This window comes from Rana temporaria, chromosome 9, assembly GCF_905171775.1.
Source record: "Rana temporaria chromosome 9, aRanTem1.1, whole genome shotgun sequence".
Lineage (NCBI taxonomy): Eukaryota > Metazoa > Chordata > Amphibia > Anura > Ranidae > Rana > Rana temporaria.
The window spans coordinates 15,647,620-15,675,569 of NC_053497.1; the positions used below are offsets into that span (position 1 = coordinate 15,647,620).

Sequence of the window (27,950 nt, forward strand, 5' to 3'; positions counted from 1 at the left end):
GGAGGAAACACCATAAACTGAGGAGCTGAGGGAGGATGAGGCTTAAATTCTTAATTGGAAGGCGGTGTTTCCTGTGAGGGGAGGAGCCTGTGTCTCTCTACAGTACCTGTCCTGAAAGACGAACAGGGAAAAAACGGTCTAAAAGACAGAATTCCGAGAGTAGTGGTTATTGGTTAATGATTCTTACTCTGAATGGTCCAAGGTTATCGGTGGCGTACCCCAAGGTTCCCTGTGTTGGCACCCTTACTTTAATATCTTTATAAGTGATATTGGGTTTGGGATCAAAAGTAACATTTCTGTCTTTGCAGTGGAATAACGTCCTTAGAGGAAAGGGGGGGGGGTGGAGTACAACTGGGGGGGATCTGTAGTGGAGAAGGATCTGGGGGTTTTAGTTGATCATAAGCTCAATAATAACATGCAATGCCAAGCTGCGGTTTCCAAAGTGAGGAAAGTCTCTTTTATAAGAGAAGTATGGACTCCAGAAAGATATCATTTTGTCCCCCCCTGTACAAATCATTAGTAAGACCTCATCTGGAATATGCAGTTCAGTTTTGGGCCCCAGTTCTCAAAAAGGATATCGGGGAACTGGAGAAAGTGCAGAGAAGGGCAACCAAACTGATAAGAGGCATGGAGGAGCTCAGCTATGAGGAAAGATTAGAGGAACTGAATTTATTCTCTCCTGAGAAGAGGAGAATAAGGGGGGATATGATCCACATGTACAAATATATAAGAGGTCCATATAGTGAACTTGGTGTTGAGTTATTCACTTTACAGTCAACACACACAAGGGGGCACTCTCTAGGTATAGAAGAAAAAAAAGGTTTCTTCACAGTAAGAGCTGTGAAAATGTGGAATAGACTCCCTCCAGAAATAGTTCTGGCCAGCTATACAAGAAGTGAATTTTTTCCCCCAAAAAAATTTGCTTGCAACACTGCTGCGCAAATGCGGTGTGACAAAAAGTATTGCAATGACCGCCATTTTATTCTCTAGGGTGTTAGAACCCCCAAACATATATATATTCCCCCCCCCCCCCCCTCCAAGTAATTTTCTAGCAAAAAAAAAAACTGTTTTAATCTTGTAAACACCGAGTCTGAAAAAACAGGCAGGGTCCTTAAGTGGTTAGACTTTAATTTTCCACGTTTTTTCATGAAGAGGAAGTTTTCTCTTTTTCAAAACACGTTTGTTTTTATTATGGGTATTGCAAATTAAAGGTACTTTGGACTATCTGATTACTTTGTGGTTTGACACCCATTTGTATTGTCTAAAATGCCTTTAATGCTCTTACCAATATTGTTAGATAAAAACAACATCTAGTGTTTTAGGGGGCAAAAAAAATAAATAAAAAAAATTGCCCATTTATCAAAACTATGGATTGTCTGATCTGGTGCAAAGCCTCCTTTTGAATGGGGGCTGGGACTTTTCCCCATCGTCACAATTGTTATAATTCCCACCCAACAGGTGGTTTTAATTACACAGATCCAGTGGGTTCATGTTTTAAGGCTATTCAAGTTCTTATTCCATTTGAGCCCCCCTGAAACCAGTGGTGGCTGGTGCTCAATATTGGGGGGGGGGGGAAAGGGGGGGGAGTCTTTAATCAAACCTGCCCCCCTCATCCTCCGAACTCCAATCAGGGCAAGAGCTGCATCTCTCCGCTCAGTCTATTCCCTTCAGCTTACCGAGTGGCCGTTGATTCTCCTGCCGGCCGAACAGGAAGTGGGTCCTGAGACCCAATTGGCCAGCAGTCCCAAGACTCCCTGACTGGCTGGGATGAGAAGCAGGAAGACATTGGCGAATATTAATTTGCCAACGTCACACAACTGGGTGGGCTCTCTGAATGAAATACTCTCTGAATTGCCAGACCCGACAATTCATTATAGCCGCAAGTCCAGTTTTAAATTACTTTTTTTCCCCCTTTCAGAAATGACACTTTGTGCAGGGACAGTTCTATGTACGGGAAACATGCGATATTTCACATGGCCCCCCCCCAAGGTAGGAAATTTAAAGGAATATTTCACTTTTAGCTTTATTAAAAGCTCCTGAAAAAACAGCCGTTTTTTAACTTTTTTTTTGCATAGATACATGTTCCCTGGGACAGGACCCGGGTCCCCAAACACTTTTTAGGACAATAACTTGCATATTAGCACTTTAAAATTAGCACTTTAGATTTCAAACGTTCGAGTCCCATAGATTTTAATAGGGTTCTAAAGTTCACACGAACCTTTGGTGTGTTCGAAAGTTCTGGCACGAACCGAACAGGGGGCGTGTTCGGCTCATCCCTAATGGTCACATAGAACATTCAACATGTTTCAAGGGCAGCACAACTCTTCCTTCATTAGGGCTTGGGAGAAAAAAAAAAAAAAAAAATGGAATGACTTGGAAACTAAAATCAAAAAAAGTATCTATTGTAACTGGTATTACAGGCAGTTAAAAGGCACTTTGGCCTCACTTGTGGATTGTCGCCCTTTTGTAAATTATGATTGGCTTCCATATAATCAGCCAGGCACACTCAAGTGTTGCAGGCGACTGGCTTCTTTACCTGTGCAGCCTATAGACTCAGGGTCGCCATCAGGGGGGTACAGGCAGTACACCTGTAAGGGGCCTGGATGGCAACCCCCTTTTTTTTATATATATATAAATTAGGGCTGTGCGTTAAACGCAATATTAACGGCGTTAACGCAAACCCATGTTAACGCCGTCAATATTTTTATCGCGCGATTAACGCAGGAGCCCTCGGGGTGGACATGCAGAGTGTGCAGCGGCGCGGCCTACCTTCTTGCTGGATTCACAGGCAAGTTACTCACCTTGTCCCTGGATCCAGCGATGCCACCCCGCTGTGTGATCGAGCGGGTCCTCCTCGCTCGGCGGGTCCTCCTCGCTCGATTCACAGTGCCTGTGTGCCGCCGAGCTCCGTTCCCTGCGACGTTACGACGCACGGGAGCGGAGAACGGCGCCAAATTTTAAAAAGTAAACAAACACAATACACACAGTATACTGTAATCTTATAGATTACAGTACTGTATGTAAAAAATACACACACCCTTGTCCCTAGTGGTCTGCCCAGTGTCCTACATGTTCTTTTATAAAATAAAAACGATTCTTTCTGCCTGAAAAACTGTAGATTGTCCAAAAGTGTCCCTTTATGTAAAAAATGGTTTTAGATCAGCTAGAAAACAGCGATAATAAATTATAATCACTTGCAGAATTGTGCGATATTTGTGGGGAAATTCGTCATAAATTAGAGCGATTAATCGTGAGTTAACTATGACATTAATGCGATTAATCGCGATTAAAAATTGTAATCGTTTGACAGCACTAATATATATATTAATAATATCTCTCTCTCTCTCTCTCTCTCTCTCTCTCTCTCTCTCTCTCTCTCTCTCTCTCTCTCTCTCTCTCTCTCTCTCTCTCTCTCTCTCTCTCTCTCTCTCTCTCTCTCTCTCTCTCTCTCTCTCTCTCTCTCTCTCTCTCTCTCTCTCTCTCTCTCTCTCTCTCTCTCTCTCTCTCTCTCTCTCTCTCTCTCTCTCTCTCTCTCTCTCTCTCTCTCTCTCTCTCTCTCTCTCTCTCTCTCTCTCTCTCTCTCTCTCTCTCTCTCTCTCTCTCTCTCTCTCTCTCTCCCCCCCCGTTTCTCTGCTCCAGGGGGCCCATGCCTGAAGCTGTGTAAGGGGCCCCATAATTCCTGATGGCGGCCCTGACTAACAGTGAATCTGACTGCTATACAGCATTAAAAGAAAGAAAAAAAAAAAAAAAAAAAAGAAGTTGTACAAAACACCTTCTCCAAGCAGCTGGATTAATACAGGAGATCTGATTAAACGCCCTCTGAAAACCCGACTGCAACAGCAGAATCCATTAGTCACTAGCAAATGCTCAGGCTTTCAGCGGTTTTCTTCCAGTCCTAGCAACAAACGCGCTTTCTTCTAAACGGCACGACATGGAAGACGGGGAGGGCACGCATACATTAATTCTGCTCAGATGATGGACCCCCCCAGGAACCTGTCGTTTACATAATGTGCTGCTTTCCATCTTCTAATCAAAGGATTTTTTTTTTGTATTCTAAAAATCTGCTGTACATTTGTAACGTTTCTTAGATAATGAGGCATACCCAAGGCTGTAATTTTCCCAGCAGAGAAGGAAAAAAAGAATTGCAATCAGTAGAAATTGAGATTTGAGAAATATGAACTTACAGCAACGTGTCCCTCCTCCCGTGAGAGGTAGGTGTGGACATCTTTCAGGGCATTGAGTGCACACTGCCTGCAAGACAAAGACATGCCTTTATTAAAAAGGGAATCTTTTTTTAAAAGGGGTTAAAAAATAAAAAACTCGCCTTTACAAAATTACTAGATGCACAGGAAGAAATAATAAAAAACAAAACAAACATACAAATTATTATTTGTTGTTAGAAGCCTGTAAGGTCAGTGGTTGTCAACTCCTGTCCTCGGGACCAACTAACAGGCCAGATTTTAACCACTTGCCTACTGTGCACATATACCCCCTTCCTGCCCAGACTAAATTTTAGCTTCCGGCACTGCGTCACTTTAACTGACAATTTCGCAGTTGTGCGACGTGGCTCCTAAACAAAATTGACGTCCTTTTTTTCCCACAAATGGCTTTCTTTTGGTGGTATTTGATCGCCTGTGCTATAAACAAAAAAAAGCTACAATTTTGAAAAAAATAAAAAAAAATAAAAAAAATAAAAAAAAACACCCCCCCCCACACAATAATTTTTTACTTTTTGCTATAATAAATATCCAATTTAAAAAAAAAAAAAAAAAGTTTATCTCTGTTTAGGCCGATACGTATTCTACATATTTTTGGTAAATAATTAAAAAAAAAAATTGCATTAACCGTATAGTCACTGGTTTGTTATATTGCCTACAAAATAGGGGGACATAATTATGATTTTTTTTTTTATTTTGTACTAGGAATGGCGGCGATCTGCAATTTTTTTTTTTGGGACTGCGACATTATAGCGGACACATCGAAAAAAAATTGACAAATTTTTGGGACCATTCACATTTATACAGTGAACAGTGCTATAAATATGCATTGATTACTGTATAAATGTGACTGGCAGGGAAGGGGTTAACCACTAGGGGGTGAGGAAGGGGTTAAATGTGTAGCCTGATCAGTGTTCTAACTGTGGGGGGTGACCGATCTGTGTCCCTATGTACAAGAGACACAGATCGGTCTCCTCTTTCCCTGACAGGACGTGGAGCTCTGTGTTTACACACAGAGCTCCACGTCCCCGCTCAGTTACCGGGCAATCGCGGGTGCCCGGCGGCCATGCCAGCAACGCGACGGGTGCGCGCGCGCCCTAGCAGCTTCTAATGACAGGACGTCATATTGAGCGCTTAACGTCTGGCGTTTTTACAGCTCTACTCTGGAGCTTCAGAACGCCCTGGTCCTGCGTTTTTTTTACAGCTCAAAAACGCCTACCGTGTTTCCCCGAAAATAAGCCCTACCCTGAAAGTAAGACCTAGCGTGATTATCAGAGCGGGCTGCAATATAAGCCCTACCCCGAAAATAAGTCCTAGTAAATTTCATAAAAAACATGTTTTGTAAAACTGGGGCAGTGTCTGTTTGTTGCTGTATTAAAAATCCCTTGTTTACACCCACCGCTGACCCGCTGGAGGTCCTCTTCTCTTCTCCCGGCTAACGTCTGCTGCCCCTCCCTCTTCAGTTCATGGAGCGAGCCGACGTCAGAGCGAATCTCAGCTCTTCTCTTTCCTCCCCTCCTCCCCGCTGATGTCGCCCGCCCCTCCCTCTTCAGTTCACGGAGCGGGCTGATGTCAGCGACACTCTTGGCTCGTCTCTTTCCTCCTCTCCTCAGAGAAGACAAGGGAGCTATTATACATTTTTATAAAATATTTTATTGATTTATTTCATGCTTTAAAAGGAACAGGATTTTTTTTTTTTAGGGGTTACAACCACTTTAAGACTGTCAGCCAGACAGACTTGAGACTTATTGCATGCTGTATACAGTATGTATACAGTATTAATACAGTAAATAAATAAGCCCTACCCCGAAAATAAGCCCTAGTGTGTTTTTTATAGCCAAAATAATATAGGACCCAGTCTTATTTTTGGGAAAACACAGTATGTGGGCATGATGCCATAGAACATGGACAGGAGTTTTTAAGCTGTAAAAAACGCTCAGAAAAGTGGCTGTAAAAACGCCAGTGGAAATGAAGCCTAAAAAAAAAAAAAAAAAAAACACACACACACTAGAAAACATGCGATTTATAATGGTTTATTCCTGCCATCACATAGAAGCGTTACGCGTTGAACCTGAGGGTTAAACCCATAAGTGAAGCAAATTTGCACCTGGGGAACTTCAGATTATGAAATAAACATTTTCATAACTGAAATGATTAATGGAGCACAAACATCAGACAGGTCTTGACTCACTTGCGAATTTTCATGGCTTCCTGGTTGTCGGCACGGAAGAACTGGAAGTTGTTGTAGCTCTGCGTGGCCTCCCGGCGATACTGTCCCACATTAAACACTGCATGTGAGAAGAGGGAAAGAGAACATGTGGAAGAAGGAAACAAAACTGACAGACGTGACTGTACCGACAGGATATCACATTACACAACATGCTGCGATCCAGCCTTACACCATATCCAACGCAACACAATAGTTCACAGAGTACACATTCCTCAAGACAAAGTTATTCACAGGGGAGGCGGGGCATTTAGTGCGAGACTTCATATGTATCGCTTACAGAAGTTACAAGATTTTTTTCTTCTGAAACTTTAACCCCCGGACCAGAATGCTGCCCAAAGACCAGAGCACTTTTTGCGATTCGGCACTGCGTCGCTTTAACTGACAATTGCGCGGTCGTGCGACGTGGCTCCCAAACAAAATTGGCGTCCTTTTTTCCCCCCATAAATAGAGCTTTCTTTTGGTGGTATTTGATCACCTCTGCATTTTTTTGTTTTTGCGCTTTAAAACAAAAATAGGAGCGACAATTTTGAAAAAAAAAAAGAATATTTTTAACTTTTTGCTGTAATAAATATCCCCCAAAAATATATAAAAATATTTTCCTCAGTTTAGGCCTATACGTATTCTACTTTTTTTTTACAAAAAAATTGAGAAGAAATAAAAAAAAACGCAATAAGCGTTTATTGATTGGTTTGCGCAAAAGTTATAGCGTTTACAAAATAGGGGGTATTTTTATTACTTTTTTTACTGGTAATGGCGGCGATCAGCGATTTTTTTTTTTCGGTACTGTGACATTATGGCGAACACTTTTGACACATTTTTGGGACCATTGATTACTATAAAAATGCCACTGGCAGGGAAGGGGTTAACAACGGGGCGGGGAAGGGGGTCAAGTATGTTCCCTGGGTGTGTTCTAACTGTAGGGGGGGTGGCCTCACTAGGGGAAATCACTGATCTTCTGTTCATACATTGTATGACCGCGCAATTGTCATTCGAAATGCGACAGCGCTGAAAGCTGAAAAATGGCTTGGGCAGGAAGGGGGTGAAAGTGCCCAGTAGGCAAGTAGTTAAAGGAACGCATTTAAACAAAAAAAAACAAAAAAAAGAAAAAAAAAAGAAAAACAAACCTTTTACAACCCCTTTAACGCAGGATGGGACAGATGCTAAAAGTGCACCTCCAGCGGCCACTCCGCCCGGTTTTAACATTATGCATGTGCAGTGCGTGCCTTTATCTGCCGCTACAGATGAAGCGCACGGTTTGGACAGCCAGAGAGGCCGTTGCGGGTATACTTTTAGAATCTGGCCCGTCTAGCTACAAAGGGGTTAAGTTACCAAAGGGGGCCCCCCCCCCAAACAAATCGTCACGGCCTGGCCTACATATATGTGGGGGGAAATGGGAGCAAAGGAGGACCAAGATCAGATCACATGCTGTTAAGGGCACAAATTGGCACCATTTTCACACATCCTGTTCTAGATAGAAAGCACTTTGTGAACCGAGTCAACTTAGCCCTTCCCTTCTTTGCAATGCAAGCCAGAGTGAGGACCCCTATACCAAGAGGTGTGGCTGTTACTCAGCTATGCCAGCACAGAGTATGGATGAGGAGTGTGGCTATACCAAGGGATGTTTCTGTTACTCAGCTATGCCAGCACAGAGTATAGAGGAGTGTGGCTATACCAAGGGGTGTGGCTGTTACTCAGCTATGCCAGCACAGAGTATAGAGGAGTGTGGCTATACCAAGGGATGTTGCTGTTACTCAGCTATGCCAGCACAGAGTATAGAGGAGTGTGGCTATACCAAGGGGTGTGGCTGTTACTCAGCTATGCCGGCACAGAGTATAGAGGAGTGTGGCTATACCAAGGGATGTTGCTGTTACTCAGCTATGCCAGCACAGAGTATGGAGGAGTGTGGCTATGCCAAAAACAGAACCGATATTACAAGTAGAGGCCCTTGAGGACCCTCTTACCTTTGGTTGCAGTTCCAATCCAGTTGAGGTAGCGAGTGAGTTTTTTTGAAATGTAAGTCTTTCCACGTGCAGGGAGCCCAACCATTACAATCATTGTGGGAGAGTTTGTAAACTGGGGTATCGATGCTGCAAACAAAATAAAGAATCATTTAAAAAAAAAGGAGTCACCCAACTTTTAAGATGACATTATTACATATGCATTACATAAAGTGGAGCGCATGTAAACATCACAAGCCAACTGCTGCTTCCAAGAACCCTGAAATGTGTTTAAAAATAAAAAAAAATGTGCATGAACCCCTCAGCATGTTTATTGGGCTCCATTATCCTACCTGATGATCTCTAGCTAGCAAGAACCTGGAAACAAGGTGTATTGTGTCACTTTCCCCAACTATTGGTCCCCTATGAGGGAAAAACTGCTCTAGCAGGGGAGGTGGATGGCAGCTTTGTGGTCCTTCATATAATCAGGCGTCTCCAAACTTTCTACACAAAAAAGGGTAAATTTACAGTCCTTCAGACTTTAGGAGAGCCGGACTGTAGCCAGTAGGAGCGACGGTGGGAGGCAACGCTGTATCCTGGCCTAGGCCAACAAGGCCCAGGCCTAAGGCAGCACGGAAAGAGTCCCCACCGGCTTGCGATACACGGTTACTGTAGCGCCAGTCTTATGGGGCGGACTGGGCTGAGAGGCAAATTAGTCTAGCGCCCCCATAAAGCAGCTGCACCGCTTCCGGAATGCGGACGGCCGGCATTCCACAACTGTTTGGGGGGGGTGCTGCTTCTAATTTTGACCATCCTATCATCCTGGACTACAAACCTTCCTCACTGCTATACGTTTTCTGTTGCACCCTTGGCATGGTTATATCTTTAGTCCTCTCCGAAACATCATCATAAATATGTGCTTAAAGTAGAATTATAGGCAACACTTATAGCCCCTGTCAGTTTATTTTTTACCATCCGTGTCCCATTGCAGAGATTTTCCTTCACTTCCTGCCCCATAGCCAAACAGGAAGTGAGAGGAAATCTATGCAAATTAAGGGAATCCATTGCCGCCCCCCCAGCCCCAGGACTAGTGTCCCCACTCGAAAATTTCAGGGTGGGTCTTAAACAGCAAGGGGTGTGGCCTTAACAGGAAGGGGTGGGTCATATTTAAAGTAGGGGGTGTAGAAGTTTAGTCTGGGCTAGGGCACCACAAAACCTAAATACACTACTGGTGGGAGGGCATGGTGCCCCATTGGCCCAGATGAAGGCAAGCAAATTCAGCCTAGTTTGGAAACCGATACTATAGGATAGATAATCCATTGGACTCAAGATTTTATTTATCCATGACCTAGGCTCTAAAGCAGGGGTGTCAAACCATGTCATCGCGGGCCGCATCAGCATTAGGATTGCCCTCAAAAGGGCCGGTTGCATCTGTAAGATTAGATGTCCAGCGCATCCCCTCCCCTTTACATTAGATGTCAAGAGCCTCCCCACCATCAGAAGTTGAGTCCCCCACTCTCCCTTACATCACAGTGTACCCCCCTTTCTTTATGCTGTTGCTGGGAAGAAGCTGGATGGATTGCTTGAAAGCAGAATGTAAGGGTCTGGAGAAGGCCCAGAGGAGGGCTGGAGCTCTCCTGCAGCTGCAGGAGAGGTGCGAGGGCCACATGAAATGGCCTGGAGGGCCGGATTCGGCCCACGGGCCTTCTGTTTGACACCTGTGCTCTAAAGGATCCTTCAGCAAAAAGGAGTATAGTAGCCACCATTCCAGACTTCCTCTTCTCACAAAACTGGTTCCCCAACTATTCAGATCACAGACTCCAAGTCAGCATGTCAAAATATTGACACCAGGAACAATTGGAGAACAAACCAGAAAGACAACCCTATAGACATAGGTGTGCGCAGCCTATTGCATTAGGGTGTGCACCCCAAACACACACTACCAATCGCTCACAGTGTTCATTTAGAAAGGGAAGGGGGTCGGTAAATTACATATTTATTGGCCCCTTCCCCACTCCTAAAACATCCCAGGAGCAACAGCCGATAGAAGGAGGAGGGAAGCTGCCAACGCTGCAAGGGGAAAGATGGGAGCCAGGGCAGTAGGGGAAATCTGTGCTGCATAGGGTGATTAGGGTGTGCCTGGGCACACCTGGCACACCCTGTGTGCACGCCTATGCCTAGAGAAGATTTTCCTCCAGAACCAGCAAATCAGGTGCTTTTTTTTTTATCACTAGATCTTTGATCACCAGGATGACTGAAGATTCCTAGAGATGTGCAGCAAAGGTCAGCGCTAGAGCACATCTCCAAGTCTACAAACTGGTATGACCCAGTGCTCACCATAGAGCGGAGGCTGCTAGCCAAACTGGTATGACCCAGTGCTCACCATAGAGCGGAGGCTGCTAGCCAAACTGGTATGACCCAGTGCTCACCATAGAGCGGAGGCTGCTAGCCAAACTGGTATGACCCAGTGCTCACCATAGAGCGGAGGCTGCTAGCCAAACTGGTATGACCCAGTGCTCACCATAGAGCGGAGGCTGCTAGCCAAACTGGTATGACCCAGTGCTCACCATAGAGCGGAGGCTGCTAGCCAAACTGGTATGACCCAGTGCTCACCATAGAGCGGAGGCTGCTAGCCAAACTGGTATGACCCAGTGCTCACCATAGAGCGGAGGCTGCTAGCCAAACTGGTATGACCCAGTGCTCACCATAGAGCGGAGGCTGCTAGCCAAACTGGTATGACCCAGTGCTCACCATAGAGTGGAGGCTGCTAGCCAAAAGCTACAAACACTAAACAAGTCTTTCAAGATGCAGGAGCTTCTACCCTGGGGAGGTCAGACATTTCATTTTTTTTTTTATTTAATAGTGTAAGCTTTGATAAATTGTTCAGAACTTACAGTAATCATGTCACAGCACAATATAAACACACATTACATGAGATCAATCATCATAATTCTGCACTGAACATATGACCATGACACCATCAATACAACGAAATACATAGAAAAAAATAAATAAAAAAAATAAAATAAAAAAAAGGGGGGGGGGGACATACAGCACAACCACATTAATATTGAGGCGATGAGGAAAGTGCCATAGGAATGGTTATAGCTAAAAAGGGTAGAGTATTTGGTCCCCATATTGGGATATGGTAGTCAAGGCTGTCTTAATGCCTGGGCACTGCCCAGGTGCATAGGGGCCCCATGATAGTCTTGCATTACATCATATTTGCCAACTGTCCTATATCTGCTATCTGCTAGGATAGTCATGCATTTTACCAAGTTTTCCCAGGATGATGGCCTTGTCCTGAGTGGCATACCAGAACTTGTACTTTGCCTTCCCGATGCCCTTCTGCCTCTCCCCTGTGGTCTTTGTGTTGATTTAGTCTTTGAATTATGGCATGTTTACCTATTGTTTAAAATCAATTTTATTGAAAGTACGAATATATATATATATATTCGTACTTTCAATAAAATTGAATATCTCGCTATCTCAACTATTTATACTTTAATGACTGAGTAGGTGCATAAATTTGGGGCAGGCTGGCAGGGGCCCTGGTGCATTACTTTGCCCAGGGGCCCATGATGCTATTAAGACAGCCCTGATGGTAGTAACATCATGTTAAACGCGTAGTGTAGGCCAAGAAACAGAAGGGGTTAAGCGCAAATGGGGGGGGGGGGGGGGGGGGGAGAAAACAGGGTAGGTTGGCAGCTCATTCGCCCCAATCATCCTCAATACCTCGGCCTATACCCAATGTCCAGTCAATGAACTGTTAGGGTCCATTTACACCAGCTGCTACTTTATAACGTAGCAGCTGGTATGTAGTCAGGTGGGAATCCCCACTCTGTACTGCACTGTTTTTTTTTTTTTTTTAAACAAACTTTATTGAAATGAAACAGACATATTGCATCAAGTTACTATGGCTGCCGTACAGTGCCTCGCACCGCATGCACTTCTATCGGCACACTGTGTGTACGCGGCTTTAGTGTATCCAATTAAACTCCTTTATATTGAAATTGGAGGGTAGTAGTGATATCGATTAAGAACCAAGTAGATTAAACTTTGAGTGGCAGCAGATAAGCCCTCCATGGCCATTATCACTCTGACCATGGCAAATCAAAAAGATGCAGTGCGGTAAGGAGGAAGAGGGGGGGGTAATCTTTCTTGCAGAGAGCTGGTATATAGGCCTTAGCAACATTGGGAAAAGGTTTTGTATGTGACAGAATGTGCTCTAATCAGTACTCAGCAATAGAACCAAGTTAACATACCCCTTCTGTTCAATACAAGCCAAAGGATCCTTGTACTGAGGGGTGTGGCTATTACTCAGCTATGCCAGCACAAAAGCAAGGGGGGCATAGCCGTTACTCAACTATGCCAGAACAGAGCACTGAGGCTGGCATAGAGCATGGGAGAGGGAGACCAGGAAGCAGCATTATTGAAAGAAATGGGCACTTGTAAGCATTTCCAACCAATAGTCATAAATAAAATATTTTGATAGTGGAGAAGCAGGTTTTTGCCCCCGCTAGAGATTTGCGATTCAACCCCCTGAGGACAATTATCCTTGAGTGTGAAAGAAAAACCCAAATTAGGTGTTGTCACCACATAATCTTTTGTGGTAGGAAAGTGAAGGGAAAGCTCCCCAATGGGTCAAACAAAACAAAAACACTGCAAGAGTTATAACTCCTCCTTATTCTATAAGGAAACACACACACACACACACACACACACGTTTTTGTTCCATTACAAGGATTAAAAAAAGCATTTTGGAAAAAAAATAAAAAAATTCAACTCTTTAATAGGTCACCAAGCAAGTTACTCCTCTTTGAAAAAGGAGCAATGCAGCAAGGCCATCTGATAAAGTCTTCTGCTTCTGAGGGGCGGAGGAGCTCCTGCCGAGTCACAAGACAAACCCATTTCTGTACACAACACTATGTAGAGGTCTCAGTTCATCCGAGAAGATCCAGAAAAGACCCAAGCACGATCAGCTGCCAAGGACACATTTTCCAATACATTCTACTGCACAAAAAGCAAAGCCTGCCCCTTCCCACCTTATATAAAAAAAGGCTTACTTCAAATTCTAATGTTTACACAACTTTAGAATTTAAAGCCAACCATACACTGGAAGAATTACATACGAAACCAGTGGCGGCTGGTGCTCAACGTTTTGGGGGGGGGGGCAAACGAAAAAAAAAAAAAAAAAAAATTGCAGCCTCACTGTGCCCATCAAATGCAGCCACTGTGCCATGCCATTAAACGCAGCCACTGTGCCATCAATTGTCACCACTGTGCCATGCCAAACACAGCCACTGTGCCCCTCAAATGCAGTCACTGTGCCCCTCAAACGCAGCCACTGTGCAAGTCACTGTGCCCTTTGATGCCACTGTGCCCTGTAAAATGCACTTACCTTAATCCTTCCACGTCCCGCGATGTCTTCTCCCGCCTTGGTGACGCTTCAGCCAATCAGGTTACCGATCAGCAGAATCGGCGAACCTGATTGGCTGAGACGGCCGTCAGTCTTATCCAAGGAACGCACCCCCCGAGGATAAGACATCCGGGAGACGAGGGCTGTACTCGGAAAGCCTATCAGAGCCTTGGCTCCGATAGGCACTTCCTCAGTCAACCAGCTGCCATTATTCAGGTGGCCGGCGCTCAACATCCAGCCACCTGAATAGACCAGCGGCAGCTGGCAATAATAACATACATTCATGCAATGCATGAAATGTATGTTATTTTCAGTGGCGGACCGCCGCTGTATGAAACAGTCATATGGAAATAAAAATAAAAAAAGTTAAGTTACTTTTATGCCAGAGACTGCTGGGAGGCTGAGGTACCGGCAATACAGGGGGGAGGATTTGGATGATATGTGGGATCGCCCATTTCAACATCTAGTGGCGGCTTGAGACAGACTGACCCAGTTTAAATTCCTACATAGCGTGTACTATACTCCTGCTAAGTTGGCCGGGATCTATCCCTCTGTTCCCCCGGAGGGTTGGCGATGCTCTTTTGCACCAGCTGACGCTCATATCTTTTGGAGCTGCCCCCAAAATTCAGGCATACTGGACAGGGGATCACCTCCTGTATAGCCAAGGTCCTCCAGGTTCCGATTCCATTGACAATCAGTGTTTGCCTCTTGGGTTTGGTGGAGCAGGTGGTTCCGTCACGGGCTCATAGGACATTACTTAAAAGCGGGAGTTCACCCTAAAAAAAAAAAAATGTAACATTAGATTGAGGCTCATTTTGTCAAGGGGAATCGGGTAGTCGTTTTAAAATCGAAGCAGTACTTATCGGGACTGGGCGTTCCTAGTTGATTGACAGTCTTCAGACGGTCGCATCTATCGCGTCACGAGTAGCCGAAAGTCGGCGCGGCCCTATACGGCGCCTGCGCACCGACGTTCGGCTACTTTCGGAAAATCGTGACGCGATAGATGCGACCGTCGGAAGCCTGTCGGAAGACTGTCAATCAAATAGGAACACCCAGTCCCGCAGCCCATACCCGGAAGCGGTGGAGAAGATGCATCTCTAAAACAGTAAGTACGGCTTCGATTTTAAAAATACTACCCGATTCCCCTAGACAAAACAAAGCATGAATCTAATGTTAAAAATTTTCATTTCCGGGTGAATCTCCACTTTAACATTCTGTTATTTTATGGGAGGAAGGCGATCCTGCTCCGTTGAAAAAAAAATAAAAAATCTGGGGCGAGTTGGCGTTCTGGAAGGGGTTGATAAAAACAATGCTTGTATATCTAGAGGCTGTAAAAAGAAATTTGAGAAAGTGTGGAGGGCAAAGTATGATTCAGATCAAACTGTGGGCTAGGTAGTTTCAGAAATATGGTGGTTGGGATAGTCCAGTAATTGTCTATGGAATTTTCATATAGGGGTGGAGCTATACCCTGGAATGGATATGTGCAGGGGGGGGCGATTTGCTCATCCGGATCCGCAATGTTAGGATGAGGGGCAGGGGAACTGAGTGGGGGGGGGGGGGGGGTTCTGTTTTTGTCATTTTCTTTGTTTTTCGGTTTGGTATTAGTGCCGTCTAACGATGGTGTGTGCTGTATTTTTGTTCTGCCGGCCATGTTGGCCGAATTGCTAGACTTGGTGGTGTGCCGAGTCTTGTAAGTGTTGTATGTTATGTCTTTTAAAAATCAAATAAAATAATTTTTCAAAAAAAAGGTTACTTTTATGCCATCGTGGAGTCAGCAAATTTCATTCAAAGGCCCCAATATTTCAATTGAACCACAGACCTATTAAAACAGATTTCGTTACAAAATGCACAATGTTCTCTGCAACAATTACAAAACTTTGTTCATTCAAGATTCGAAATTCCTTCCTGCTCCTCTGAAATTTTATGCTACTATAGTCAAAAGGAAACCTTGATTTGACCAGCGGCAGGTCGTCAATTAGGGGCGCTCGGGGACCACCCTCTCTCACTAATGGATAGATTCATGCATTGCACAAATCTATCCACAGCCGCTATAGCCAACCCCCATTCAGACGTCCGTCCCCTTTTTCGGGCGTCTGAATTACAGCATGGGGGGGGGGGGTTTGAAGCACCCGATTAGAGCCATTAAAATAAATAAAGTGCACTGTGAGCGCAAACCATTGCGCTCACAGTGCACCCAGGTGTGTTAGCCAAGCAAATTTGCTTTGCCAACACAGTACCACCTCTCAGCCAATCAGGAGGCCCGGATGTTGTGCTGGGCATCGGATTAGAAAGGGTAGAGGCGATCCCATTGGCCGCTGTGCAGAACAGGAAAAAAAACAAGTCCTGCTTGTCGCCTGTCTGACCCACCACCACGATGGGGTAAATGCCGGGCAGACAGCGGATGGGAAGGCACAGGTGGCGGCATATGTTTTTGTTTCAGTATTTTAAAGAATTTGCTCATCTGTACTCCCCCCCCCCCCCCTCCTCCAAAAACAAAACACTGGGGCAACAGCTGCCACTGGCTTTGACCCCACCAACAGTTAGCTAAATACCTTCCAGATGTGAAAATGTTTCTATGAAATTCTTCTGGTGTATGGCATATCACAGGATTATTTTTTAATTATAATTTTAATAATCATCATAATTCTTTTTATTATATAAACAGTTTTCTTTTTTGTTAAAAACACTGATACACAGCAAACTAAAGGGGTGGTTCACCCTAAAAACTACTTTTTTTTTTATTACACTGGCCCCCCACATTACAATACGATTAAGGCTATTTTTTTGATGCTGTACATACCTTTGTACAGCATATTCACCCGTTGAGAGTCCCGCGGGAGTGGGCGTTCCTCACATGTCTGATTGACATTTTGACCAAAAACGAGCTCCCCCCCGTCGTGTAAGCCGCATCACGATTGGCGAAAGGAGCCGAACGGCGATGCGCAGTATAGCGCCGACTCGCCGTTCGGCTCCTTTCGCCAACCGTGATGCGACTTACGCGATGGGGGGGGGGGGGGGGAGCTCGTTTTTGGTCAAAATGTCAATCAAAGACATGTGAGGAACGCCCACTCCCGCGGGACTCGCAACGGGTGAATATGCTGTACAAAAGGTATGTACAGCATCAAATAAATAATAGCCTTAATCGTATTGTAATGTGGGGGGCCAGTGTAATAAAAAAAAAAAAAAAGTAGTTTTTAGGGTGAACCACCCCTTTAATGTCACTGAGGGCTTACATCATTTGGCGGCAGGTTTGTTCCAGGCCAGCGGCTTGAAGCTAAACAGGAGAATCAGATCAGCCAAGGCAAACCCCGGGATTCACTAATCACCGCTGTACTTTAGTAAAAATACCCGAGAGCCAGCAGGGATCTGACACAGTAAACGGTTAATATAAAATGAGCCGCACAACCTTAGAAAAGGGAAAGGACAGAATGTGATGTCTTCTACAAGGAAAAACAAAAAACACCAAAAATAGAAGCAATCGAGTTCAATGAAAGATCAGCAGATTTGCCAAAAAGCAGGAACAAAGTCATGAGTATTGCATAAGCTGGAAAGTAAATACAGCCAGCAGTGTTTGCAGATTAAAGTCCGATACATGCGCGGTCTTCTATATAGTGTATAAAACTAGTGCAACTATAAAGAATATATAAAAATTTGTGAAAATGCATAACAAATGTAACGTTTGACTTTTTATTTATAGAAAGCGTATATAAAAAAAAAATAAAAAAAAATAAAAAGATTACAAATCAGTGGTACTGTTCACCCCTGGGGTTCGGTGTCCCTTGAAGCTTAAAGAGGTACATGAGCTGCTTTAGGGCAGAATTGCAATTCTAAAGATGTCACCAGCAAACCAAAATAAGTCAAAATCCTTAACCACTTAACCCCCGGACCATATTGCTGGTCAAAGACCAGAGTACTTTTTGTGATTCGGCACTGCGTCGCTTTAACTGACAATTGCGCGGTCGTGCGACGTGGCTCCCAAACAAAATTGGCGTCCTTTTTTTCCCACTAATAGAGCTTTCTTTTGGTGGTATTTGATTACCTCTGCGGTTTTTAGTTTTTGCACCATAAACAAAAATAGTGACAATTTTGAAAAAAAAATAATATATTTTACTATAATTTTTTTTATCCAGAAAAAAGTTTATTAAAGCACAAGTACTTTTTGCTATAATAAAAATATATAATCCCCCAAAAATAGATAAAAAAAAAAAAAAATTCTCTCAGTTTAGGAGGATTCGTATTCTCATTTTTTTTAACGAAAAATAACGCAATAAGCGTTTGATTGGTTTGCTCAAAAGTTATAGCATTTACAAAATAGGGGGTATTTTTAGGGCATTTTTATTAATATTTTTTTTTTTTTACTAGTAATGGCGGCGATCAGCGATTTTTCGGCACTGCGACATTATGGCGGACACTTCAGAGACTTTTGACACATTTTTGGGACCATTGGCATTTTTATAGCGATCAGTGCTATAAAAATGCATTGGATTACTATAAAAATGCCACTGGCAGTGAAGGGGTTAACACTAGGGGGCGGGGGAAGGGGTTAAGTATGTCCCTGGGTGTGTTCTAACTGTAGGGGGGGTGGCCTCACTAGGGGAAATAACTGATCTTCTGTATGAACAAAGGATCAGCATTCCCCCCCCCCCCGAAAGGACCGCGAGCTGTGCGTTTACACACACAGCTCACGGTCCCCACTCTGTAACGAGCGATTGCGTGTGCCCGGCGGCGATCGCGCCCACCGGGCACGGTAGTCGTGGGCGCGCCCCGCGAGACAGCCGACGTAGAGCTACGGGCTCTCGCGCAGGAGAGCCAACCTGCCGCCGTAGAATGGCGGCGGCAAGTAGTTAAAGGGGTTGTAAAGGTTTGATTTGTATTTTCTAAATAAGTTAAATTTAAGCTAGTGCATTGTTGGTTCACGTACCTTTTCCTTTGATCTCCCTTCTAAATGTCCCCCCCCCCCCCCGTCTGAATTTCTCCTTTCCTGTTCCTCCTCACTAAGCTTGCCCCCCCATCATCCGAGCCGTTCTGGCTGGGAGTTAGTCAGCGTGCTCGCCCCTGAGCAGCAACCCTGGTTCGAATCCGGGTCACGGCACCAATGTAGTGATATAGATGTATTGTGTCCAGTAGTTCGGTTAGATAATTGATATCTTAGATGTTCGTATGAGGACTATAAATTTGCTGTTTCGCAGCAACACACCAGGCTCTCCAGAGAACGCAAAATTGAATTGACTTCCAATAACATACAAAGTCCACAGATGATCCAAACAAATCCAACAGAGTAATTCAGAATTCCATCTTTTCCTAGACTTGTGCCATGTTCATATCAGAGAGAATACCGGGAACACATTCTCTCTGTGACAAGACTGAACTTCCAAGATTATATTGCTTGTTCACTGAATAGCTGAGCAATTTGATTGGTCATCTTTGATCTGAAAGACAGGAAATACATCCTGTCTTTTAGGCTACATTCACATCTAGGCGGACGAAATTGCGGTGTTTTGTCGCCGCATATCACGGTAAAAATAGCGGCGTTTTGTACCGCGATTTGCGGCGACAAAACGCCGGTATTGTCCGCCTAGATGTGCCCCAAGATGACCCCCTCTATGGAGATGATTCCCATCTCCTAGCCGAACGCTCGAAGATGCCTGAAAAAAAGGTCCGGGACCTTTTTTCACGCGACAGGCGTCCGGCGTGGAGATGTGAACCATCTCCATAGAGGGACATCTGTTTTCAGCCCTCTGGCGGCAGCGGCGTAGCGCTACAGGCGTAAAAACGCCTAGGTGTGAATGCGGGCTCAGAGTGGCAGGTAAATGACTGCAGCCGGAGTCACTAAATTAGTATGCATCCTTGCATACTAATAAGCCCCCTCTAATAAGCAATTAGATTGCATGTGATCTGGGCAATTGTTTGATGTGTAAAAACGGACCCATCCTGTCTTTGCCTATTTGACAATAGGCAAACCTCTTTTGATGTGTAACATGTAATTACAGGTCTGATGTGTAAACTAGAGATATTGTGTGTAAATTAGAGATATATATATATATATATATATATATATATATATATATATATATATATATATATATATATATATATAATATACATATACATATAGACACACACATATTAATATTACAACAGCCCCCTCCCTTGGGACTACGTTCAAGGGAGGGGGCGAGCACGCTGACCAACTCCCAGCCAGAACGGCTTGGATGATGGGGGGCAAGCTTACTGAGGAGAGACAGGAAGTGAGAAATTCAGACAAAAAAAAACAAACAAAAAACACATTTAGAAGGGAAATTGAACGAAATAGTGACCCAACAATGCACCAGCTTAAAAGGAACCTATTTTTTTTTTTTTTTTTTTTTTTTTAAAAACTACTAACCTTTACAACCCCTTTAATCAGGGGCCCGAAACATTGCTATATGCTAGAACAAGGGGATCGCCGATTAAAGACCCATTTTGGAGATCTTGGTGTGCTGGTGACATCTCTCAGACTATTCAGGGTTCAAAGCTGGTGGCCACTTACACATACAGCCATCGCTACAGAAATGTGTGGGTTAGGGTTATAGTGCGTTGGAATCTGCACTTTTTACTAGTACAGCAGAATTTACTGGGAATGCCAATAAAAAATAAATAAATAAAAAAAAAAAGTTTATAAAAATATCACAACACACACCCCTCTACATTGGCTGGCTGTGCAACACCAATGAGCCACAACATTATGACCGCCCACCTACTAATACTGAAATAAGTCCCCTTTTGCCACCAGCCCTGATCTAAAGAAGAACTGACCCTCCTAGTCAGGGCTTTTTTTCCGGGGGAACTCAGTTCCACCACCTCTGGCTCAGACCCTTTGGTACCTGCTCACAACAATCACTTGTAAACACAGAAGTCTGGTTTCTGTGTTTACAAGTGACAGCTCTGCACTCTGCGTGTAGCCTAGGGTTGTCCCGATACCACTTTTTTAGGACTGAGTACGAGTACCGATACTTTTTTTATGTACTCGCCGATACTGAATACCGATACTTTTTTTTAAATGTGTCCCCAAATGCAGCCATGTCCCCCCCCATATCCAGCCATGTCTCCCACAGATGCAGTCATGTCCCCCCCCATATCCAGCCATGTCTTCCCCCATATCCAGCCATTGTCTTCAACCCCAATTTAAATTAAGACTTTTTACTAGTGATTTAAATTACGATTTAAATCGTGATTTAAATTGACTTGATTTAAATTAAATCCATCCCGCTCAAATGTTTAAAGTCAGGATGAATTTTTAATTTCCATAGGTACAGCTGCATTCCATAGACAGAGCTGCACTATTTTGACTAGTTGCTTGGCAATCACAAGCATACATTAAAAAGAGAGAGTCAATAAATGCCACACAGAGCTATTATTTTTCTTGGTGTTTTACAATATAACATTTTCCACAATGGTGATATTAACCTTCATTAAGGTAATAAAGCTCTTTGATATTTAGGGAAAATAAAAAAATACTTGCAACAAGCAGAATTCCTCCACACTGTCTCCCCCCATATCCCCCTTACCTGCATCCGCGCTGCCGCCGACTGTTTAACACGCTCGGGGAGTGTAATGATTGGCGCCGCGCTGGGTACAGACACTCCCCCTTGCTCGGGATTGGACAGTTCACCCGAGCAAGGGGGGAGTGTCTATACGCGGCGCCAATCATTACAGCTGTAATGTTCCTCCCCGCGCGTATTAAACAGTCGGCGGCAGCGCGGATGCGGCGGGATGTGACGTGGCGGCGGGGGGGGGGGGGGGTAGAGTATTCTATTTCGGTATCGGGGGTATTTGCGGGATACTAGTATCGGTATCGGGACAACCCTAGTGTAGCCAATGGCGAATCACCACACTGATCAGTATTCCACCTACTCCTCCCATCAACCAAATGTTCAATACAACCCAACGGACTCACATTCATCCTCTGTACAGCAGAGCTAAGACAACAGAGGAAGGAGGATTAAAAGAAAGCTGTTAAAACTGAATCATGCTTCCGTTTTTGTGATAATTAAAAATAAAAAACGAATCCTTTAATGAAAAGCCATCTTATATCTGCCTGGATTTCCATCGATTCATGCAGAAAATGTTACAACCCAAAGCAAACATGTCCGACACTTCTCAATTATAACAATCCATGGTTTACACTGTAACCAATATGAACCTTCGAACAATGTGTTTAACAAAAATCAGAGATCTTCAGCAACATTTTAAAGGACAGCTTTTAACTCATGGTGAACTGAAGCTCTAGTCCAAGTAATCATATTTCTTATAGAGTTACCAAGAAAAATACAAATCCAATATATATATATATATATATATATATATATATATATATATATATATTTTTTTTTTTACTTTTATATACTTTAAGACAGAGTACAAGTACCAATGCTTCCCCCCCCCCCCCCCGGTACTTGCCAATACCGATACTTTTTTTTTAATGTCATGTGACAATTTGAATGGGCACCGACGGATGGATGGCACTACACTGACCACTGCTCACTATACCACTATTCCTATACTGACCAATTCTCTGAATTTACCGGCGTATAAGACGACCTCCTAAATTTTCCAGCCAAAATGTTGGTTTTGGGATATACTCACCGTATAAGACTACCCCCTTCCTACTAGTCATGCCTCGCCTCACGGTGCCACCATTACATGGCCAGACCGTGCCCCATTACATGACCAGACCGTGCCCCATTACATGACCAGACCATGCCCCATTACATGACCAGACCGTGCCCTTACCTTATCCCATGCGAATCGCGGCCGTGTAACCTAACATCTTACCTTACCAGAATCGCGGCCGTACGATTTTTCAAAAGCCGCGCCTCCGACGTCTTCTGTTCCGTGATAGGCGGAACATTCAGCTTCCCAGGAGGCACTGTGTTCAGTGTTCGCCTATCACAGAGGCCCTCTCGTCCGAGGACGAGAGGGCCTCAGTGATAGGCGGACACTAAACACAGGACGAGAGGGCCTCCTTGATAGGCGAACACTGAACACAGGACGAGAGGGCCTCCGTGATAGGCGAACACTGAACACAGGACGAGAGGGCCTCCTTGATAGGCGGACACTGAACACAGGACGAGAGGGCCTCTGTGATAGGCGGACACTGAACACAGGACGAGAGGGCCTCCGTGATAGGCGAACACTGAACACAGTGCCTCCAAATTAATCTCCCCAATTGTGCCCTTGCTAGTGCGCATTCAATATTAATCCATCTTTTGTCATGTGTCTCTTTTGCCCACTCAATAACCCGTGAGAGGACCGAAGCATAGTAATATTTTCTGATGTCCGGAACAGCCAAACCACCCCTTTTCTTATTCAGTTTTAGAACTTGAGCGGAAATCCTATGTTTTTTATTTTTCCAAATGAAGTTCATTAGAGAGTTTATTATTTTAATGTAAGACTGAGGCAAGATCACTTCCCGTTTCTCCTCTGACTTTCCACCACTCGGATGACGGTGGAAAGCTTACTGTCAGAACAGCTTACTGAGGAAAAACAGGAAGTGAGAAATTCAGACAAAGAAAACAAAGAAAAAAAACATTTAGAAGGGAAATGGAAGGAAAAGGTAAGTGAACCAACAATGCACAAGCTTAAAGGAACCTATTTAGAAAATAAAAAACGAACCTTTACAGCCCCTTTAATTCAACCTAATGTGAATGGGATCTAAAGAGAACCTGTGCAGAAAGAAACTGCTAGGCTGCTGACCTCTTTCCTAAACGCCCATTCGCCCGAGTGTCAGTTCAATCCATTGGTTTTATCATCATCTGGGTGATTGACCAAGAATTATGCCGATGGGCTCATTAGGACCCCTCACTGCGTACATCTTCCAGGTCAATGGCTAAATGTATTACAATTGGAGACAAGCAAGGTTTTTTTAGGCGGTTGGCGAGTACAGCGTGCAAAAAGGTCCTTCAGTACAGTTTTCCTTTAATTCTGTAATGTAGTATCACACTGCACAAATGCCAAGTGCTGGGATAGAAAGAAAAATTTATATAGAGATATTATTATTATATATATATATATATATATATATATATATATATATATATATATATATATATATATATATATATATATATATATATATATATATATATATATATATATATATATATATATATATATATATATATATATATATATATATATATATATATATATATATATATATATATATATATATATATATACACACATACATATATATATATATATACATATATATATATACATACATACATACATATACACACACACACACACACACACACACACAATATCCCTGGGTAAGTAGACAGATTTTTTTTTTTTTTTTTTTTAAAGGGTGCCATAGACATAGAACCAGCAGTTTACATAAACACATTTTATTGATACATGGTTAAAAGTAGTGGTTGTAAACCCCCCCCCCCCCAAAAAAAAAATGCAAGACAAAGGCATAATGAGCTAGTATGCATAGCATCCTAGCTCGTTATGCATTACTTACCTTAGATCGAAGCCCCGCAGCCATCCTTGACCCCCCCCTCCAGCTGCGGACATCTCTCCCGGAGCTTACTTCCGGGTATCGCAGCTACCCGCGATGTGATTGGCCGGAGTGCGTCGGAGCCCCCGGTAACGGCACATCTAATTGAAGCAATGGCACGACGTGCCATTGCTTCAGTGCGCATGTGTTAATCACGTCGGGGCACATGCAGACACAGGGGGGATATCTCCTAAACCATGTAGGTTTAGGAGATATCCTGGGTAGCTACAGGTAAGCCTTAAAGGGGTTGTAAAAGGTAAACAAGTTTTTTTTACCTAAATGCATCCTATGCATTAAGGTAAAAAAAAAGTACCGACAGCACCGAGCCCCCGTTTTACTTACCTCACCCCTCGAAAGTCCCGGGTGCGTCCTCGTCATCCTGTTCGGTTCCCAGCCTGGCCGTTGATTGGCTAGGTTGGACTGATTGATAGCAGCGCAGCCATTGGCTGGCGCTGCTCTCAAGCACAGCGGATGGCGCGGGGCCAAGTGATACAGTCGGCGGCTATGGCTGCCGCTGTATCACGCTCGCAAAAGTTTTCCACCATGAGAGGGAGCTCGCATGAAGGTGGGAAGCTTTTGCGAGGAGCCGAGACAGCCGCCGAGGGACCCCAGAAGAGGAGGATCAGGGCCACTCTGTGCAAAACGAGCTGCACAGTGGAGGCAAGTAAAACATGTTATTTTACCCCCCCCAAAAAAAAAAAAAAAAAAATAATTCTTGCCTTTAGTGTTCCTTTAATATAGGTTTACCTGTAGCATAAAGTTAACAGAATGGGTTTACAACCACTGTAACAGACAGAAGGGCAACAGCAACCTGTCTGACTGCATCTCACACAGTTTTTTCTTTAGCCTTTTCACATAAAACTGACGGTTTAAAGTGGTTGTAAACCCACTCTGACAACTTGCACCTACAGGCAAGCCTTAATCTAGGTTTATCTGTAGGTGCAAGAAATATCTCCTAAACCTACACGGTTAAGGAGATATTTGCAGAAAACACTGCACCGATGTCTATAGCGCACGCGTGCCGGTTTTCTGAATGGAATAATGCTGGGACCACATGCATGCGTGGGAGTGACGTCATCACTGCTCCGGCCAGTCACAGAGCCTGGAGCGGCGATACACGGAAGATGATCGACGGGGACATGGCGGGGAGGGGGGAACAAGGAGCGCTTTAGGGGCTGCGTGCTATGCATACTAGCTCATTATGCCTTTCTCTTGCAGGGTTTTCCCCCCAGAGGAGGAAAAAAAAAAAAAAAAAAAAAAAAAAAAAGTTTACTTCCTCTTTAATATCCATCATTACATGTTTCGCCACCAAGGGCTTCCTTAGGGGATTTTTTTTGTATACAAAAGTCACCAGTTCGAAGACAAAGCTTCCAATTAATAATGCAAAACCAAAAAAAAACTGTTAAACACTACTAACTTTAACCATGTATCAATTTTTTTTTATTATGTACACACACACACACACACACACACACACAAAATGTCTATGGCACAAAAATAATAAAACTGTACTTCTTACCCAGGGATGGAGGTGCCATATACAAATAATAAAATGTACACACACGACCCTCTGATATACAAAATATTTTGTAAACAGCAAGTCAACACTTGCACATTTTGCTTCAAAGATTTTTTTTTATTCCCCCCCCCCCCCTATTTGTTTGCATGCAGTTACATTTTAACCACCTTTTTTTCATTACTACTCATGTATGTGATTGGGTATTCTTTGCAAGGAAATTTTTTATTTGCTTCACCAAAAAAAAAAGTGGTTAAAATGTAACTTTGCATGAAAGAAAGAGAAAACATTTGTACATTTTGCTTCAAATATTATTTTTTCTCTTCCTTGCATGCAAAGTTACATTTTAACCACTTTTTTTTGGTGAAGCAAATGAAAAATGTCCTTGCAAATACCCAATCACATACATGAGAGATAGATATATACAGATATAGATACATACACATGTACGTACATACATCCATCTCTCTCTCCCCCTATCTATCTCTCCCTATCTATCTCTCCCTATCTATCTCTCCCTATCTATCTCTCCCTATCTATCTCTCCCTATCTATCTCTCCCTATCTATCTCTCCCTATCTATCTCTCCCTATCTATCTCTCCCTATCTATCTCTCCCTATCTATCTCTCCCTATCTATCTCTCCCTATCTATCTCTCCCTATCTATCTCTCCCTCTTCACTCACGCATGCAATTTTTTTTTCCTTGCAAAAAATATTCAAAGTGGTTAAAATGTAACTTTGCATGCAATGAATGGGAAAAGAAAGTAAAAAAAAAAAAAAAAAAAAAAAAATCCCTTGCAGAGATGAGTATATTTTCGGTAAGTGAACCCCATAGTTGGGCATCACACAGGAGCAAGGACATCCTAGGTGACAGTAGCTGGGCAGGTGATTGGCTGCTCAGGTGCTGAATGTCACCTGTTTTTAACCATACCCTGAAGTACGAGGCTCTTCCAAGTGCTACAACAAAAATTACAAGGTCAGGTTTTAAACCACACACACACACACACACTAGAAAACCACAACAGACACATGCAGCTCAGAGATGATCTGCGTCATCTCTACTCCAAATCTTATCACTAGAGAACAAAGAAGAACACATGTTTTGTCCCCCCCCCCCCCCCCCCCATTGCTTTCTGGTATACACACACACATTGTATGTATTGGAGGGGGGCAATGTGTGTCCCCCCCCCCCCCCACACACACACACACACTGTCCCCCTCCCCGGTGGGTGTCACTCACATCCCCTCCTCTGCTGCAGACGATCACATTGATGGGGGATCCAGATCTTCTGCAGCCTGGTCTGTGTCAGTTCCCGGAGCCGGTCCGCCATCTGCTTCTTGTTCGGTGTCCTCCCCGCCTCTGACCGAGCCGAGTCCGCGTCCAGACTGTGCATGGCCAGCTGTGCCTGCCTGGGGGTCACCCGAGGTGTCACCTGACCCGGGGCCGTGTCCTGTGTGTGGATCGGAGCGTGCACAGTCCGCCGCGATCTCCTTCCACCACCGTACTGAAGGCTGCCAGAGGGGGCGGGGCTGAGCTGAAGGTGAGGCACGCCCCCCCTATCCTTATACTAGAGGAGCTGCCAGAGGGGGCGGGGCTGAGCTGAAGGTGAGGCACGCCCCCCTATCGCCTTATACTAGAGGCGCTTCCAGAGGGGGCGGGCTGAGCTGAAGGTGAGACACGCCCCCCCTATCTCCTTATCCTTGTACTAGAGGAGCTTCTAGAGGAGCTTCCAGAGGGGGCGGGATGGAGAGGAGACACCCCCCTGATCCGTATCCTTGTACTGGAGGAACTTCCAGAGGGGAGACACACCCCCCGACACCTACTACACTGCCGGAGAGGGGGAGGGCCGACCTGAAGGAGAGCCACACCCCCATCTCCTGTACTGAAGGGGTGGGACCTCGAGAGGTGAGCCACACCCCCATCTCCTGTACTGAAGGGGTGGGACCTCGAGAGGAGAGCCACACCCCCATCTCCTGTACTGAAGGGGTGGGACCTCGAGAGGAGAGCCCCCCCCCATCTCCTGTACTGAAGGGGTGGGACCCCCTTTTTCTGCACTACAGGAGCCGACAGAGGGGGAGGGG

General features: G+C 44.3%; 1 protein-coding gene across 3 annotated transcripts in view; it reads right to left on the bottom strand.

The window, feature by feature from the left end:
* The window catches only part of PFKFB1 (6-phosphofructo-2-kinase/fructose-2,6-biphosphatase 1), an 87,529-nt gene that overhangs the window by 31,750 nt on the left and 27,829 nt on the right, over positions 1 to 27,950 (bottom strand). The window contains exons 1-4 of one of the 3 annotated variants that reach the window (XM_040322854.1): positions 27,109 to 27,389; positions 8,409 to 8,534; positions 6,409 to 6,505; positions 4,185 to 4,251 (exon numbers count right to left, since the gene is read on the bottom strand). In XM_040322854.1, coding sequence (XP_040178788.1) covers positions 4,185 to 4,251; positions 6,409 to 6,505; positions 8,409 to 8,534; positions 27,109 to 27,262 — 444 coding nt within the window. In that variant the 5' untranslated portion in view covers positions 27,263 to 27,389. Of the gene's footprint in view, positions 1 to 4,184; positions 4,252 to 6,408; positions 6,506 to 8,408; positions 8,535 to 27,108; positions 27,390 to 27,950 lie in introns of those variants that run through there. The other 2 variants (XM_040322852.1, XM_040322853.1) reach the window with 2 other exon arrangements.